At 49.0% G+C, this 18,874-nt stretch overlaps 1 protein-coding gene across 1 annotated transcript in view; it reads right to left on the minus strand.

Moving 5' to 3' along the window:
* TDRD7 (tudor domain containing 7) overlaps window positions 1-18,874 on the minus strand; it is a 1,355,384-nt gene that overhangs the window by 823,603 nt on the left and 512,907 nt on the right. The window contains exon 8 of the mRNA XM_086961853.1: window positions 17,139-17,325. Coding sequence (XP_086817979.1) covers window positions 17,139-17,325 — 187 coding nt within the window. The remainder of the gene's footprint in view (window positions 1-17,138; window positions 17,326-18,874) is intronic.

An 18,874-nucleotide genomic window follows, 5' to 3' on the forward strand; every position in this document is an offset into this window, starting at 1 on the left:
TCCAAGTTCGTAAAGTGCTTTGTGTGCGTGGGTTAAGAGGCGGAAAGTAATCCTCTTATTTACGGGGAGCCAGTGGAGGTTTTTCAGGTGACCAGAGATGTGTTCATTACGCGGGATGTCTAGTATGAGCCTGGCTGAAGCGTTCTGGATGCGTTGGAGTTTTTTTCTGGAGTTTTGCGGAGGTACCGGCGTATAGGGTGTTTCCATAGTCCAGGCGGCTCGTGACCAGTGCGTGAGTGACCGTTTTTCTAGTTTCGGTGGGGATCCAGCGAAATGTCTTTTTGAGCATGCGAAGAATGTTGAAGCAAGATGATGAGACGGCGTTGGCTTGTCTGGTCATCGAGAGTGAGGAGTCGAGAATGACGCCCAGATTCCGAGCGTGGTCCATCGGGATGGGTGCTTTTCCAAGGGCCTCTGGCCACCAAGAGTCATCCCAGGCGGAGGGGGAGTTACCTAAGATGAGGACTTCTGTTTTGTCTGAGTTAAGTTTCAGACGGCTGTGCTTCATCCACTCGGCTACTTCTTTCATTCCTTTGTGTAAGTTGTTTTTGGCGGTGTTAGGGTCTTTGGTGAGTGAGAGGATCAGTTGAGTGTCGTCAGCGTAGGAGATGATGTTGAGGTTGTGTTAGCGTGCGATGGCTGCGAGGGGGCTCATGTATACGTTGAAGAGGGTGGGGCTGAGTGAGGATCCTTGTGGCACACCGCAGATGACTTCAGAGGCCTCTGACTTGAATGGAGGGAGCCGGACTCTGAGTTCTTCCGGTGAGGAATGAGGTGATCCATTCCAGTGCTTTTTCTTGGATTCCGATGTTTCTGAGGCGTTGTAACAGGGTGCTATGACAGACTGTGTCGAAGGCTGCGGAGAGGTCGAGGAGGATGAGGGCGACTGTGTCTCCATTGTCCAATAGAGTTCGGATGTCGTCTGTTGCTGCGATGAGTGCGGTCTCAGTGCTGTGTTTGGCTCGGAATCCGGACTGTGAGGGGTCGAGGGATTTGTTGCTTTCGAGGAAGATGGCGAGCTGGTTGTTGACAGCTTTCTCGATGACTTTGGCCGGGAAAGGAAGAAGCGAGATGGGGCGGTAGTTTTTGAGTTTGGTGGGGTCAGCTGTGGGTTTTTTCAGAAGGGCGCTGCGTGTTTCCAGCTTTCCGGGAAGGTGGCGGAGTTGAAGGAGCAGTTGATGACGTCTCGGAGGTGTGGAGCTATGATGGAGTCTGCTTTCTTTGAAGATGTGGTGAGGGCATGGGTCAGTTGGGGATCCTGAGTGGATGGAGTTCATCAGTCGGATGGTGTCCTCAGTTGAGATTGAGTTCCAGTCGTTAAGGGTGTTCAAATTGGGTGAAGGTCCTGCAGTAGGTTGAGTGGGTTGGTCTCCGGGTCGGTTGTTGAAGCTGTTGTGAATGTCTGCAATTTTGTTGTGGAAGAAGGAAGCTAGTGAGTCGCATAGGGCTTGGGAGGGGGTGATGTTGTTGGAGTTGGCTGATGGGTTGGTAAATTCTTTGACGATGTTGAATAATTCCTTGCTGTTGTGGGCGTTGTTATCTAGTCGGTCTTTGAAAGCGGCTTTCTTGGCAGACCGGATAAGTTGGTGGTTTATGCGGGTGGCGTTTTTGAAGGCGTCCTTAAGTAGCATATTCCGTTCGAGGCATGTGGGCTGCTGAATTCATATCTGTGCATAGACTGTATAGCAGTATCTCCTCTAGCGGTGGCCACCTGTGCCAGCTGCAGCAGTTTGAAAAAGAGTTTTGAGGACAGCCTGGCCTACAGCAGCGTGCTTCTTTGCTTGCACGTCTACACAGTAGTGTTTTGTGAAAGTATGTATGGTTGTCCATGTGGCTGCCTTACATATGTCTTCAAGAGGAATATTCCCTAGGAAAGCCATGGATGCCCCCATTTCTCTTGTAGAGTGTGCTCTTGGGGGTACGGTTAAAGTGTGTTTGGCTTTTTGATAGCATATTTGAATGCATTTAACTATCCATCTGGCTATTCCTGACTTTGATATTGGGTTTCCTTTATGCTGTGGTGCAAAAGCAACAAGGGCTCTCTCGGCTACGGACTGTGGATTTTGGAAGAACACTGGCAGTTCTATAGATTGATTAATATGGAAATTTGATACTACTTTTGGCATGAACTTAGGGTTTGTTTTAAGAACTACGCTGTTGGCATGTACTTGCATGAAAGGTTCTTGAATTGTTAGTGCTTGTAATTTGTTAACTCGTCAGAGTGAGGTAATGGCAATCAAGAAAGCCACCTTCCATGTTAAGAATTGCAGTTCGCATGAGTGTAGAGATTTGAAAGGAGGTCCCATTAGTCTGGTAAGTACTATATTAAGATTCCAGACTGGGGAAGGAGGGTGTCTTGGAGGGATCACCCTTTTAAGACCTTCTATAAAGGCCTTGATTGCTGGTACTCTAAACAGTGAAAGGTGTTGCCTGTTTTGAAGGTATGCTGCTATAGCAGCTAGGTGTAGTCTTATTGAAGAGTATGCTAAGTTGCATCTCTGAAGATGCAAAAGGTAACATATAATGTTTTGTATGGAAGCATCTAATGGGTTGATTTGGTTATTATTGCAGTAAATAACAAATCTTTTCCATTTTTCTGCATAGCATGCTCTAGTAGTTGGTCGTCTAGCCTCCTTGATAATGTTCATGCAATCAGGAGGTAAGTTAAGGTATCCGAACTCTAAGACTTCAGGAGCCAGATCGCTAGGTTCATCTGATTGGGATCTGGGTGCCTGATTTCTTCATTGTTCCAAGTTAGAAGATGGGGTGCGAGGCACAGCCTTTGATGAGGAACTACTGAAAGCTCCAGGAACGTTGTGTACCATGGTTGTCTCGCCCATGTGGGAGCAACTAGGATTAGTGTGAGTGACTGTTGCCACAGTTTGCGTGCCACCAGCGGAATCAGTGGTGCTGGCTGAAAAGCGTACGCTAATTTACCTGACCAGTTCATATATATCAACGGATGTGGGGACCTGGCGGCAAAGTACTGGCATTTCGAGTTTTCTTTTGTGGCAAACAGGTCTATTTCTGGGTGACCCCACTTGTTGAAGAATGGCTGGAGAACTTTGGGGTGAATCTCCCATTCGTGCAGTTGTTTGCTGTGCCTGCTGAGCAGGTCTGCCATCTGATTGTCTTTCCCTGGAAAGTGTCCTGCTAGGAGAAAGATGTCTTTTGGAATTGCCCACTTCCATATGCTCTGTGCTAAGTGGGACAGCTGTGGAGAGTGTGTTCCTCCTTGTTTCTGGATATAGTACATTGCGGTCATGTTGTCCGTCCGGATCAACACGGTCTTGCTGCACAAGTATTTCTGGAATCCGTTTAAGGCTAGGAATATCGCCAGCAACTCTAGTTGGTTGATATGCAGTTTCTTTTGTTTGTTTGTCCAGAGCCCTTGTACAGTGTAGTGAAGGAGGTGGGCTCCCCAGCCTGTCAGTGATGCGTCCGCTGTTAGTACTAGTTGTGGAACCGGCTCTTGGAACAGTCGCCCCTTGGAAAGGTTTTGTGGGTTCCACCACTGCAGAGAGTAATGAGCACGGCTGTCCACCAACACTAGGTCTTTTAGTTGTCCTTGAGCCTGGTTACAATTGCCGTGCTAGGCATTCTTGCAATGGGCGCATTTGAAGTCTGGCATGGGGGACTATGAATATGCAGGATGCCATCATGCCTATGAGTTGCATGAATACTCGAGCTGGCAGAGAGTGTTGTGGCAGAAACTTTTGAATGAGCATCTGCATGCTGGCTATCCTCGCTGAGTTTGGGTATGCCTTTGCCACTGAGGTATCTATAGTTGCTCCCAGATATTGTTGTATGTGGGACGGTTGCAGATGCGATTTTGGGTAGTTTATTGAGAAGACTAGGCTGTGCAGCAGCTGAAGGGTTTGGGACATGTCTTTTGCACACTGTTGGTACGATTTTGCTTGTATTAGCCAATCGTCCAAATACGGGAACACCTGGATGTGTTGCCTCCTGAGGTGTGCTGCTACTGTCGCTAAGCATTTTGTAAACACTCTCGGAGCTGTGGTTACCTTGAAGGGCAAGACCTTGAATTGGTAGTGTTTGCCTTCTATTGTGAACCTGAGATATTTTCTGTGAGCTGGATGGATGGGTATGTGAAAATACCCATCCTTGAGGTCCAATGTTGCTAGGAAGTCTCCTTGCTGCAGCAACAGGAGCCCTTGCTGTAGTGTGATCATATGGAAGTGCTCTGACAGTATATATTGATTTAGAGGTCTGAGGTCCAATATTGGTCTGAGGGAACCGTCCTTCTTGGGAATAAGGAAGTATAGGGAGTATACTCCTGTCCCTTGATGTTGGAAAGGGACTGGCTCTATGGCCCCCTTTTCCAGCATGCATTTCACCTCTTGTTGTAGCAGGGTGATGTGTTCTTTGGACATAGGATGGTGCCTGGGTGGTATGTTTGGTGGGGTAGAAGTGAGTTCAAAGCAATAACCATACTGGATAATTTGTCTGACCCACCTGTCCGTGGTAATTGCGTTCCAGACAGGTAGGATTTGTTAGAGTTTGCCCCCGACCGGTGTTAGGTGGTCTGGAGGTAGCGTAATGAAGTCACTGTTTTGTGGCAGTGGAGGCTCTGGTGTTATTGCCTCCACGCCCTCTTCCCTTATTGTTTCCTCTATAACCTCCTCTGTTGGAGTTTTTTGTAAAGGAACTTTGTGTGTTGCCTTTTTATGATGCTGACGTCTGGGAAGTATTGCCTCGTGTAGCTCCCCTGTATGAGGAGCGTCAAAAGGAACTTCTATGTTGCTGAAACTGCAATGCTTCCATTGACTTCGCTGTTTCTGTGTCCTTTTTCATTTTGTCTAAAAAGGTGTCGACAGCAGGGCCAAAGAGGAAGTCTTGGTTGACTGGCTGATTAAGAATAGTGGACTGCACTTCGTTCTTAAAGCCCGAAATACGCAGCCATGTATGTCGCTTTAGTAGAACACTGGTGTTAATAGACCTGGCTGCGGTGTCTGCTGCATCAAGGGTGCATTTGATGGAGGCGTTTGTGATGAACTTTCCCTCCTGTATGAGGTCATCAGCTTGGGCTTTAAAAGGCTCAGGTAGGTGTTGCATTAAGCTTTCAACCTGGTCATAGTGCGCCCTGTCGTAACGAGCTAGCAGAGCGTGTGTGTTGGCTATCCTCCATGAATTGGAGGCCTGTGCTGCTACCCTTTTACCTGAGGCTTTTAATATTTTTGATTCCTTATCAGGGGGAGGTGCTTCCCCCGTTGTCTGTGAGTTGGCCCTTTTGCGTGCAGTAGCTACCACTAGAGAGTTTAATGGTAACTGCCCTCTGATGTAGGTAGGGTCTGTTGGGGCTGCCCTATACTTTTTTCAATCTTAGGATTGATTACCCGTGCCCTGGCAGTATCTTTAAAAATGTCAGGTGCGTGTTTTATCACTCCCTTCAGCATGGGAAGTGTTCGGACGCTCTTTTATGATGTTGGGAAGGTGTCAAATAAGAAGTCTTCTTCTACAGGGTCATTGTGCATATCTACATTGTGGTATAGTGCTGCCCTGTCTTTTAATTGATTGAAGACAATGGTATCATCAGTGGGTGAAGGCTTAGTTGGATAGGAGGGGACATCAGGGATGGGATGGGTGTTATAAGGGTCAGTTGGCTCCTCCCAAGGTACATTTTGTGGCTCAGGCTCCTGTTGATATTCATAATCAGCCTGAGGATCCTCCCCAGTGTCCCCCTCATCATCCCCATGGTGAGATGGAGAGTAAGGAGCAAAAGGAGTAGTAGGCATAATAGGATAGAAGGGAATGAAGGGTCTAGATGGAGATGTCTAAAAGTCCTTCGTTTTCAATGGAATAGGGGAATGAGAGTCCGTGTCTATTGGCCTTTTTTCCTGCGTAGGATTGTGACTTTACCAGTCTCAGGATTAATGTATATTTTTGCCTGGTCGTGTTCTGGGTCAGGATGGAAGAGTTCTTCTTCCACTGTTCTTGGTTGTGACTCCTTTGGGTGGATACCACTTTCAGCCTCGACAACTCTCGGTGCCTTAGTGCTTTTCTTCGGCTCTGCCCTTTTTTCGGTTCGACACTCTTTTTGTGCTCGACAGGCTTCTTTGGTTGGCTGTCCTTTACCGAGTCGATGGTCTTTTTCGGATTGACTGGTGTCTTCGGAGCATTTGTCTTCGGTCGATCGCCTTTTCCGGACGGATTATAGGCTTCGGTACGACAACCTTTCCGTCGGCGACCTGCTTTGGTTCGGCGACCTTTGGCACAACTTGCTTTTTTGGCTCAATGTCTTTTTTGGTGTCAGCGCCCTTCGGTTGCTTGGTGTCCTTTCTGGGCTCGACGACCTGTTTGTGGTCGAGGCCCTTCGGCTCACCAGCCTTTTTTTGGGTTGACAGTTTTCTTGGGGTCGACTCCTTTAGGCTGCACGGCCTTCGGCTCGACGTTTTTATTCGGGTCGGCGCTTTTGGGCTGTACGCTTTTGTTCGGATCGGGGGTTTTCGGGTCGACAAACTTTTTAGGTTCTGGAACCTTCTTTGGGATTGCGGTACTTGGCCCTGGGGTCTCTGAAGGCTTAGGTTTCGGTGCCGAGCTGGAAGGCGGGGCTGGCAAATGTTTCTTTTGATCTTGGCTAAAGCCTTTTGGCGATGCCTCGACCGGAGCCTTCGGTAACGGGGTAATCAGTGTCGGGGGCAGTGTACTCGCGATTTGCCCCGGTGGGATCTCGTCATCGGAGTCAGAGTAGTCCTCGACGGTGGCAATCTCTAGGTCAGAGTCTTGACCTTCTGGAAGTTCCTGGTCCTCATCGAAGATGTTGTCCGGTTCCGGTGCCTGTCGTTGCATCTCTTGCCTAGCGGCCCGTCGATTCCGTATGGTTTTCTTCGATCGAAACTGAGTGCAGGCCGGGCAGGTTTCTTCCTTATGGTCTGGAGAAAGTCACTTGTTGCATACTGAATGCTTGTCAGTATGTGGGAACTTGGAGTGGCATTGGGGGCACCTTTTAAACAGGCTCCTTTCCATCAACAGTAGGTCCACGTGGCGTCGAAACGGCCCAACGGCCCGCGTCGACGACCGGATCAAGATGGAAAGTCTTATCGAGTCAAGAGGTACCGAACGAGAACAATACTGTAGAAGTCGAAGGCCTTTTGGCCTCTAGGAAAGTTTTGTTTTGATTCCGAAGTTGGAGTGTAGGAATAACATCCGAACCCAATGGGGGAAAAAAACAATCTGAGGATGGAGAAGATGCCCATGCGCACTGTAGTCCAGGGGAGGAGTCACCTATCTCGTGATACTTCGAAGACTCTTCCAGGACAACAAAGTGCAATGATCCAGACCCAACACTAGGCGGCGATCTATGCACAGATATGAATTCAGCAGCCCACATGCCCCAAACATGCAACTTCTGAGGAGCAACAACCCACATGGTGGATCCACCGGTAAGGAGTATCACTTTTTTTCCTATCAGAGGTGGAGGGAAGACTGCAATAATTGAGACACAACTGGGCAGCAATTACAATGGATGCATGGGTGCTACAAACTGTGACAGGTTTCCTTATCGAGTTCCATGGTGCAGAGCAACACGTTTTGTGACCCAGGCCTCTAGCTTTCACACAAGAGGGAGTGCAGGTGGTAAACAGGGAGGTACATGACCTCCTAAGCAAAGGAGGCTTCATCCATGCGACCCTGCATCCCAAGGGTTTCCTGAGCAATATCTTCCTCGTTTAAAAGGAGGACAAGAGGTTCAGGGCAGAGATCAATCTTTGATATTTCAACCAAAGGGTGGTATAACGCCACTTCAAAATGGAAGGCATTCACCTTCTCAGAGATTTCCAAACGACTGCAGGGTTTGGCTCGACCTAACAGAAGCCTACCTCACTGTACCGATTTTTACTTCCCACAGAAGGTTCCTACAGTTTCAGTGGGACAGACTCACATACGAGTTCACTGGTCTGCTGTTTGGTCTGTATTCTGCTCCAAGGTGTTGAGACCAGCCATGGAATGGCTCTGGGCATGGGCAGTATGCCTCAGTGTAAATGTAAATGTAAATGTACCTGGACGATATCCTTCTGATCCACCAGGTGAAGCTGACCTTACTCTCTCAGCCCTGAATGACTCAAACCCAATTTGCAAGATCTGAGTTTCATGCTGAACCACCAGAAATCAGAATGTGTGCCAGCACAACTAATGACCTTCCTGGATTTCGAGATCGACAAGGTGCAGTAATGCTTCAGTTTCCCCAACAGAAGATATGTCTAATTTGCAGGGAACTGCGTTGTACCCTGGCGAAGGAAAAGCTTTTTCTCCGCCACATAGCCCAGATCATCGGACTGGTGTCATCTTCAATTCAGGCAATCTTTCATGGCCCACTGCATTACCGGGCTCTACAACACCTGAAAACGCTGTATCTACACTGTGGGCTCACAGAAGCGCAGGAGACATCCTTTCCCAGGAAGCACGTATGGAGCTTCACTGGTGCCTCAAGCGTATGCAGGCCTGGAAAGGTAGGGCCATCTTTGGGTCAGCCCTGGATCTGTATTATCAAATCAGATGTCAGTCGACAGGGTTAGGGTGCCTGTTGTGGAGATATTACCACAGGCAGTCACTGGTCCGAGCAAGAAGAATTGCTACACATCAACTGCTTGGAGCTCCTAGCCAGATCCTTCGCGATTTGGAGCATAGCGGCCCACAAGGTATCCAGCGCCATCTTATTTAAGGTAGACAATATCTCATAAGTGATATTTATCAATCGTTTGGGAGGCACATGATCAAAACTGTTGGCAGATTTTGCAAAATTTCTGGAACTATTGCCTGACACACAAATTGTCGTTCACTGATGTACACCTGCCAGGGAAACTCAATCAGACGGCGGACTGGCATTCCAGACACCTACAGGACTTCAGTGCCTAGAAGCTGGATCCTTCTATCTTTCAGAGCCTGAAGACTCGGTGGGGTCCATGTTAAGTGGATCTCTTTGTGTCACACCTCAAGTGCCAGATACCTTTATTTTTCAGCTGGCACCCGTATCCTTAGCGGAGGCATCAGATGCCTTCCTGCAAGACTGTAGCCTGTTCCGGGTTATGCTTTTCTCCTTTAGCCATGACACCCAGACTCACGGCACTGATCCGGAGGCAGAAGGCGGAAGTGATCTTGGTGACGCAGCATTGGAAGCCTTAAGTTTGGTATCCAGTTCTTCTGGAACTTTCTATGGATTTCCAACTTCCCCAAACTCCCCGTCTGCTGATGACATCTCAAGGCAGCTTGCAACCACTGGTTCGGGAAGGGTCCCTCAACCTCATAGGCTGGAAGATTACAGGGGATGTTGGGAATTCCCGGGCCTATTGGCAGGGCTTCCTTATCAGGAGGGCATGGGCAGAATCTGCTGTCAAACGATATAGATCAGCATGGAGATAGTGGTCATGCTGGTATGTGCAACGGGGTTTGGATCCTGTGGGGTCTGATGTAGTACACGTAGTCAACGACTTGTCGAATTGGTAGACAAGGTTTTGGCCTACTGCTCAATTAACGCAAGTAGATCTACAATCTCAGCAAGGCACGTGCCATTTCAGGAGGTCCCAGTACGGGAGCATCGAGTAGTATATAGATGGTTGAGGAGCATCCGCCTGTCTATTCCGCCACTTCCGAGGTATGAGTCTTTGTGAGACGGTAATACTGTGCTACAACTTTGGAAGTTACCTCACAGGTGTTTACCCAGGAGGGGGTGTCATTCACAGTTGCTCAACCAAAAAACTAACACGAGGGTGGTCCATCATCTATCCTTCCAGTGGGTTGTCTCAAGGCATATGAATCGATGACCGAAGAATCTCAATGTCCGGGGTTGTCGCATCTTTTTCTCTTGCTCAAGAAGCTTTTTAGACCAGTATCTGCTGATCTGGCAGCCGAAGAAAAGCAGAAATAGCTGCCAGATAGCCTTTAAGAGTGCACAGAACAGAGCCCTGCTGGGCCAAATAATGAAGAAACAAAAGAACCTCAGACAGAGGGGCCGAAAGGGGATCCACAGCCTTTGCGGTACAACATGCCACAAACTTGTTCCATCGACAGGCGTGCACCGTCTTAGTGGAGGGACATCTGGCTGCCAAGATGACATTACAGACTTCGGGTGGAAGGTCAAAAGCGGTCAACTATCATCGCTCAATCTCCACGAAAGGAGGTGAAATCTGGACCGGTTCGGGTGGAGGACCGTCTCCTGCTGCTGCGACAGAAGATCTTCCCGAAGGGGCAGTCTGATCGGTGTATCGATGGCCATGCTCATGAGCTCACGGTACCAAACTCTTTATTCATAGACCGGAGCCACGAGAATGACTTGAGCCCGGTCACACTAGATCTTCTTCAGCACTCGGGGCAGAAGTGGTACAGGCGGAAAGGCGTATAAGAGGCCGCAGCTCCACTTGCGATGAAGTGTCGCCGAGCGAGTGCCCCCATGGAAACTCATGCGCGCAGAACTGCTGACATTGCACGTTCTCTTATATGGTAAACAGATCTAACCAATGCTCTCCCCACTGCTGAAAGTGAGTTTGCACCACTGCTGAGTGAAGTTACCATTCGTTCATTCCACCAAGCACCGACGGCGGAGTTTGCCCACGCTGGAGTTCAGAGAACATGTCAGGTGTTGAACCACCAGGGTCATGCTCTGATGTTGCAGCCATGTCCAAAGGCAAAGAGCCTTCTGACAAAGGGTCTACGACCCCACCCTGACCTGTTTGTTGCACATGGCGGTGGTGCGGTCTCTGAACACTGCACTGCCTTCCCTTTGCGGGAGGGAAGGAATGCCTTCAGTGACAAGCGAATCGCCCGGAGCTCCAACAAGTTGATATGGAGCACGGACTCCGCCGGAGATCAGACTCCTCTTATCGCCGCCTCCCCCAGAGGCCGTCCCATTCCAGAAGTGAATCTGCATCTGACCTAATACTGGTTCGTTAACCACCACTGCAGTTGTTGTGCAGTTCCCTTTGAGATCTGGACATAGTCAGAAAGATTCCCTGATGCTGCACCCACTGGAACTTCAGGTCCCAATTTAGAGCCAGCATATGTCACCTGGCATGATCCACCAGCAGGGTACATGAGGCCATGAGCCCCAGCAGCCTCAGGATCATTCTCACTGAAATCCGGGATAGAGGCTGAAACATCAGTATCACAGCCCGAATATCCCAGACTCACTATTCAGGAGGATAGGGCCGAAACTGGTCTGTGTCCAGAACAGCCCAGATGAAATTTTCTTTTCTAGAAAATCGAACCCAATAAATCCAAATAGGATCTTTCTCCTCTTCCCCAGAAAGTATTAAATATGGAGTACCACAGGGAGCCTCCCTGAGCCCCACCCTTTTTATTGCGTATGTCTCCTCCTTGGCAAATATCAGCAGGAAATTTGGTTTTGATATCTGCTAATACGCGGATGACACACAACTAATGATACCCCTGACTGACAGTCTGACTAATACTGATACTAAGAGCAATTTAGTCAACTGCCTCACCGAAATCTTAGGCTGGATGACTGAGCACTGCCTAAAATTAAATGCAGAAAGTCGGAGATTTTGCTCTTCAGGGGTGCTCACGCAATCTGGGACAGCAGTTGGTGGACCCAAGCGTTAGGCACCACCCCAGAACCCAAGCATGCCACAAAGAATTTGGGAATCATTTTAGACGACACCCTATCCATGCTGGATCAAGTACGCACGCTGTGCGGAAAAGGTTTTGCCACGCTGAAGCTTTTCAGGAGACTTTTCCCCTGAATTCCTCTTTTCCTGAGCAGGTTGGACTACGGAAATGCACTTTATGTTGGTATAGCCGAATACCTTTTTCTCGACTGAAGGTAGTCAAAAAAGCAGCCGCTAAATTGATTTACAACAAAAACGAATACAGCTCAGCATCCCACTGCATGCAGGAGCTACACGGTTGCGATACGCCAAAGAGCTACATTTAAGCTCCTTTGCTACACACAGAACTCTACATAAGAAAGGCCCACACATCCTGCGAGATAAAATGTAATTTATGTCCCATCACGCAACCTGATATCGCGCCATCAGGCCCTTGCGAGGACAAACGACCAAAGTCAGGATGGGCACTGATCCTTCTCTAAATCAGCTGGGGTCCTTTGGAATACCCTCCCAACTGACCTACGCCTGACAGATGACTATCTGCTTTTTAGAAAGAAGCTAAAAACCTTCCTTTCCCAGATACTGACCCCATAACTCATTTTACTTAGAATAACCTGCTTCTCTCCTCACTGCATTGCCTTTTGGTCCTAGCGATGTGATGTCCCTCGGGATGAATGTTGCGCTCTACAAATACAAAAGGAGCAACTGAGAGGAAGTCAGGTGTGACTTCCGCACGTTGATAGTGTACCCCAGCGAATGCAAGTGGTCCTCCGTAGTCTGAAGTTGGGAGAAAACAGCGCAAACACAAGGAGATGATGGACGGAACGCAGAAACTTTTCAGACACTCGCCCCCAGCCACAGATCTGGGTTGAATCAATCATCGTTCTTTAGCTCACTTTGCCACCCCAATTCAGACATAGCTATATGCAAATCAGTCTTGACCCTGTGCCTCATAGGAACAGTCCAGCTCGAACTGCCAAACCATGTCTTCCCTGGACCGGAAACAAGCATCTTGGGACCAGTTTCGAGCTAACATCCCTCATCAGCCAGGCTAGCTTGAATTCAATGGCAAAGTGAGCAAGGGACCCACGTCTGGGCATACCCTGCCAACTTAGGGTAAACAAAGCAAACAAGGAGATGATGGAAGCAAACAAGGAGATGATGGACGGAGCGCTGAAACTTTGCAGACACTCGCCCCCCAGTCACAGATCTGGGTTGAATCCTTCATCACTCAATAGCTCACTTTGCCACCCCAGTTCAGAAAGCTATATGCAAATCAGTCTTGACCCTGTGCCTCATGGGAACAGTCCAGTCCGAACTGCCAAGCCATGTCTTCCCTGGACCGGAAACAAGCATCCTGGGACTGGTTTCGGGTTAACAGCCTGGGGCGAGCCTGCCTTTAACAGCCAGTCGTTCAGATAGGGGGAAGACTGAAACCCCTGATCTGAGCAAATGAGCTGCGACCACACTCTCGTGAGCACCCGAGGCAACCTGGTAAGGCCAAAGGGGAGCACGATAAACTTAAAATGCTCGTGGCCAACTGTGAACCGCAAGTAGCGTCTGTGGGCTGGCAGGACAGAAATATGGAAATAGGGGTCCTGCAGGTTCAACGCCACCATCCAGTCTCCAGGATCGAGGGCAGACAGGACCTGGACCAACGTGAGCATTTTCAACTTCTTCTTCCGGAGAAAGCGGTTGAGGGCACTGAGGTCTCAAAGAAGACGCAGGCCTTTGTCCTTCTTGAAGACCAGAAAGTAGTGGGAATAGCAACCACGACCCACTTCTGGCGCAGGGATCCTTTCGATAGCTCCCTTGGCCAAGCGCTGAAACTTCCTGGCGGAGAAGCGCTAAATGATCCTCCGCCATGTGATCGAAAGACGGTGGCATGGAGTAAAGGGTATTCTCGAAGGGGAGGGAGTAGCCCCTTTGGACTATCTGCAAAACCTACCAATCTGACATGATGGTTTGCCAGTGGGGGAGGTGATGTTGAATTCTGCCGCCCACTGGCTGCTAATGGGCCAGAAAGGTCAGACTAGGAGGATTTGGAGGCTGCTGCAGTGAGAGAAAGTGTGGACTGACTCACCTGCTGGCTCCCAGACCTGCGAGGTCGCTGGACCCACATCTGCGGCCATGCAGAGGCTGGGAAACTTGTGTGGGGTGCCCCTTCCGTAGCGACGAAAGGCAGACTGTGGTGGACGGGAGGATGCCGTCAGGCCCAAGGATCTGGCCGCAGTTCGAGACCCCTTAAAGCTCGAGACACCTTAAAACTCCTCCATCAGCTGCTACCCCTATGGCTAAAAACCTGGGTGTGAAAGTTGACAATGGGCTGACTCTCAAACCGCAGATTCTGGGTCTAGTGGGACAATGTTTCGGCCTTTTAAAAACTGAGGAAATTTCTTCCCTTTCTGTCTCATGCCCATAGGAGGATCACAGTACAGGCCTTGATTGGTTCACGGATGGATTATGCCAACGTACTATACCTGGGGCTCCCCGAGTATCTCCTCACCCTTCTACAAACTGTCCAAAAACTCGGCCGCACGAGCAATCTTTGGCCTCAGTCGTAGGTCCAAGACTTCTGCTCTCTTAAACTCGCTCCATTGGCTGCCAGTGCGCAAACGCATTCTTTTCAAAACTCTCACCATGGCATTTAAATCCCTCCACAGCACTGGCGCCTTCTACTTAAGGAAAAGAGACTGCTTCTACCATCCCTCCAGATCCCTTTGATCCGCCTCTCTAGCGCTGGCCACTGTTCCGGCAATTAAGCAAGCTCGTATTGGGGGTCGCTCTTATAAACGGCTGGCACCCCAACTGTGGAACAAAGTGCCATTATCCCTCCGGAAGCTAGACAACCTGCTCTCTTACAGGAGGGAAGTTAAAACATGGTTGTTCAGACAATAGCCTTCTGCGATCTATTGTGTCTGCCTTGCAGGTCTGATGGCGCCGGGACACTCTGCCCGAGTAGCTGAGCGCTCTACAAAACTCCCCTTAACATAACATAACATTAAAGCGCTCCAGCGCAGAGTCTGCCTTGTCACCAAAAAGGCGATGGCCATTGAAGGGCATGTCCAGCAGTGTGGCTTGGACATCCCCCGAAAAGACAGAAGTCCTCAACCAGGCGTAGCGCTGAAGGGCTACCAACGTGGCGATTGTTCAGCCCAGTGAATCGGTGGTATCCAGTCCACAGCGAATCATGTATTTTGCTGCGTCTCTCCCATCTACCATGGCCTGTGAGAAAACAGCCTGGGCCTCCTCCGGGCACTGAGGCACCATATGCACAACCATATAGCAGACTGTATGGTTATATCCGCCCAAGAGGCACGCTGTATTCACGGACCGCAGAGGCAAGCTGGAGGAAGAGAACATGCGCTTCCCAAGATGATCCAGCTTCTTGGATTCCCTGTCTGTGGCAGCAGAAGGAATGCGCCCTTGGAAGAAGAAGCTTGGACTACCAACATATCGGGGGAAGGGAGTTGGGTGAGGAAAATGGGATCACCGGGCAGTGGTGGCGGGCAATCGACCGTTGCACAGGAGCCCCTGTGCTGGGCTTGTACAAAGTGTACAAAAGGATGTCTGTGAGGGGTTGGTTTAAGGGCAAGAGAGGTTCAGAGGAAGTTGCTGCAGGATGAAGTAGCTCCGTCAGTAGTTTAGTCCTGACTGCCACTGTAGGGAGCTCCAGGCCCAAGGCCTCAGCTGCCCTATGCACCACCACTGCAAAGGACTCTCCCTAATCCGTAGCCACGGTGGGGGTAGAAAACATGCTAAGGTCTGGTGAAGAGTCCCGACCACTGGTGTCACCCAAGTCCTCTCTTCCAGTCAGGTTCTTCCAACTGGTATGCCAAAGGGTCCAACGACCCCATCTAGTCCTCTTCACCACCTTCAGGGCAATAGGAAACACCTGGTATGAATAAGGGAACAAAAATAGCCTCCGGCGACAGATTTGACGTTGGCCAACATGACCCCTACTCCGGGTCCATCTCGGGGATGAGGATAGGGTCAGCCGGGGACACAGCCAAAGCCGGGGGTGTCATCGCCGGGATCAGGGAAGGTTGAGTAAGGTTGACTTGGGCCAATCCAAATCCAGGCCTGGATACACGGGGGCCCTCCGGCATTGGGCCCGGAGCCACCAGGATCAAATGCCCAGGACCCCCGACCGGTTCGGTGGGGCCCGAAGGCGCACCAGTGGAGTCGGGCTGCCCAAAGATGCATCCGAGGGCTTCGTAGACTGTACGTAGCTGAGCCCTGGCTCCCAGAAAAGGGGGGAGGTGAGAGGTTGTTCCTGAATCAGGCACCGGAAATGTAGCTTAAGAGAGAAAACGCTCCAGATTCCGCATTGCTTAAGCCGGCCGACGGGGAGAAGGCGAAAAGCGATGGTGCTTCTTCACCTTCTTGTCCTTCGCATTACCTGAGGAGTGCGAAGACTTGGACGAGCTGCGAGGGCTCCGTGACCTGTCTCGAGACGTTCCACTCGAGCGGGAGCGACGCCGACTGCCGGGAATCCAAAAGCTTTCAGGATCGCTCCCGCAAAGACTTCGGGTTCATGGCCCGGCTATCTGAGCACGCTTTTGGTTGTGGTCGTGCTCCAACACCAAAGGCACACGGGGTGCGGGTCCATCACAGACAGCAGTTTGTGACAGACCTCGCAGGGCTTGAAGGCGGTCCAGCGTTGGGACATCTCTCGCGCACCAGGAGTAGATGTCTCGAAAAAATTAGTCTACAAAAGTCAACGAAAGCTTAGTCAAAAATGACTAAAGGGGTAAGCTTTCTGCGGATCGGAGCTAGGCTGGCGTGGAAAAAGAAAACTGACGTCAGTGCGCAGGGGCAGCATTGAAGTACCACAAAATAGACAACGCGCAGGGGTACTGCTAAGAGAAAGATTCTCCAGATCCAGTGTGACGCCAGGGGGTAATTCTAACGTAAGGCATCTATAACTAATAGTCTCTTTCAGGTTTAATGTGTTATGGCTGCTGAGCAATAAAATATAGAAGAGATCAGCATAATCCTCGTCTCCGCGTCCTAATTGGAATTGAAACTTTCCTTCACAATAGCTAGGAAATTTTATATTCAGTGTCGAGAGGAGCAGGCTTCTAGATTATTTTTGGATGAACTACTTCACCCTTGTTCATTGGTATGAGATTGAATACTGGCTTAAAGGGAATATGTGAACGTTCCACTAGGAGAAGCAGCTCTGTGAACCAATACTGCCTTGTCCATGCCGGAGCAATTAGCACTACACGGCATGGGTCTAGTTTCATTTTGTGAAGGACTCTGTAACAAACCAGTCAGTTAAAGCGTTGAGCTTCAACAAAAGTGCCAAAATCAAAATCTGAAGATATCTTTCCTATTGTATTTTTTTGGGACACAAAGCACGGTGATGAATCATGCTGATGCCACACCACCATTGTATTACAACGCCACGCCCTCTAAGTAGCAACTGCCCACAAGGTAGCGATTAGGGGTTAGGTAGAAAAGTTTTGACCATAAAAATATGCAATCTATATTTGAAAAAAAACACAAACCAAGCAAGCTGTTTACATAGAATGTCCTGAAGGAGTGACTTACTTTAACTTTCTCGCCCTCAAAAGAAATTACTTGAGCACGCAGCCATGCATTTTCCTCTGCACTTACTGCAACCAGCTGCCCAATGCTTACAGACTGTATCACAGTTGTTGCAGCATTCTTAGCATAGTATTCTTTCATGTCATCTTCTATACTTTCTTGAGCAGAAGAATAGTCTTTCCCAATAAACCTGAATATTTCCAAAAGAAATAAACTGAATCTCATTTTTGGTTTACTACTGCACTGTAGTAAATATTTGAAAATTCAGACAATAGGCAAGCCCATTCTCACTCTGCAAAAGGTAAATTTTCTATAAGGGAAGGTTATTTTTCCTTTTCTTAAATCAAAAGATACTTTTTACACTCAATTTAATTTTTGGTTAATAAAGGCAACTTTAATTACAAAGAATACACAGGAAAGATACAATTCTGTCCATAAAAATGCATCAAAGATTACTAAATTATATTTCAATATGCATGATTTTTAGAAATGTGGAAAAGGAAAACAAAGAGGGCAATTAACTCTTTAGAACATTCATGTATGTGAGCTTATGGATTTTATGTGAAAACATTTTTTAGATCTATGCACTGGAATGAAGCATTTGAAACCCTCAAATTTCCCTTAGCGCTGTGCTATTGCATTATAGTGGGTGCCATAACTCACAAGGAGGAGCAGGTGTGCACAGGGTATTGCTCCCACCCTCAACCTTCTGATGAAGTGAAACCAGAGTAGCAGACAGGATCAAAGAGCACTTTTGCAGTGTATCAAAACAGACGAGGGGGTTAATACACACCAAGTTCACAGTGATGAATGTGGGCTACTGTGGAGCAGGGTTGGAACAGGAGAATGGAGTACTGGCAGAAAAATAAGCAGCACGGGCAAGACCCTGCAGTTCAGAAGTTTATAGAGCCAAGCTTACAGTGTAAGAGACAATTAGGGGAGCAAACGGGGGACAAAAAAAAGTCAAAATTTCACAGAGGTCTATAAATGCTCGGATGAGTGCCGCAACGACAAGTCATCATGCTGATTTCACGAACTGCTGGGGACATAAAGTCATCGGACTGAACCAATAATTTGAAAGAAATTGCATAGTATGTATATTGGTTTGCAGTAGCTGTCAAATCTCTTGAGTTTTGTCCTAAGATTTGCTATTTCCCAAAAACCAATAAAAATGATTAGGCCTCGGCCTACTTCAAAGAATGCTAGTTTACCATGTAATTGTACATCCTCCTGCCCTCGCTGACTCCTACCCAGAGCTGCCTGGTATCGTTGTCATTGCGATGCTGAGCCTTCCTAACGCTGCTCACCTTACTTTCACATTTACTTGACATAGCGCTGCTGCCCTCACTTAGCGCTCAAACGTGCCTGCCTGATTGTGCGCAACTGTACCTGCAAATATTAATGTTGTGTAACCCTTGTGCATGAAAGCTGCATTTGTTCACTGTTGGGATCGTGTTTAATCAATTACGCTCCAAGTTTCCTCATACTCTGTCTGCTTGCGTGTTGTTATTTCCGCCGCCATTTGCTGTGTTGTTGTTGTTGCCCTGAGACCGCCCCCTCCACCACGCAACCGCCTCCCATCGGATCCTCCCTCGCCCCTCCCCTTCCCACTACCCATATATGACAGATGCATTCTCGCGCAGCGATCGCGCCCCAGTTGCGCCGAAGGTGCACCAAAGGTAAGCCCGTCTACGCCCGTCCGCGCCTCGACCGCGCCCAGCGCCGGACCCCCTGGTCCT

The sequence above is a fragment of the Lissotriton vulgaris genome, chromosome 3_1 (assembly GCF_964263255.1).
Source record: "Lissotriton vulgaris chromosome 3_1, aLisVul1.2, whole genome shotgun sequence".
Classification (NCBI taxonomy): domain Eukaryota; kingdom Metazoa; phylum Chordata; class Amphibia; order Caudata; family Salamandridae; genus Lissotriton; species Lissotriton vulgaris.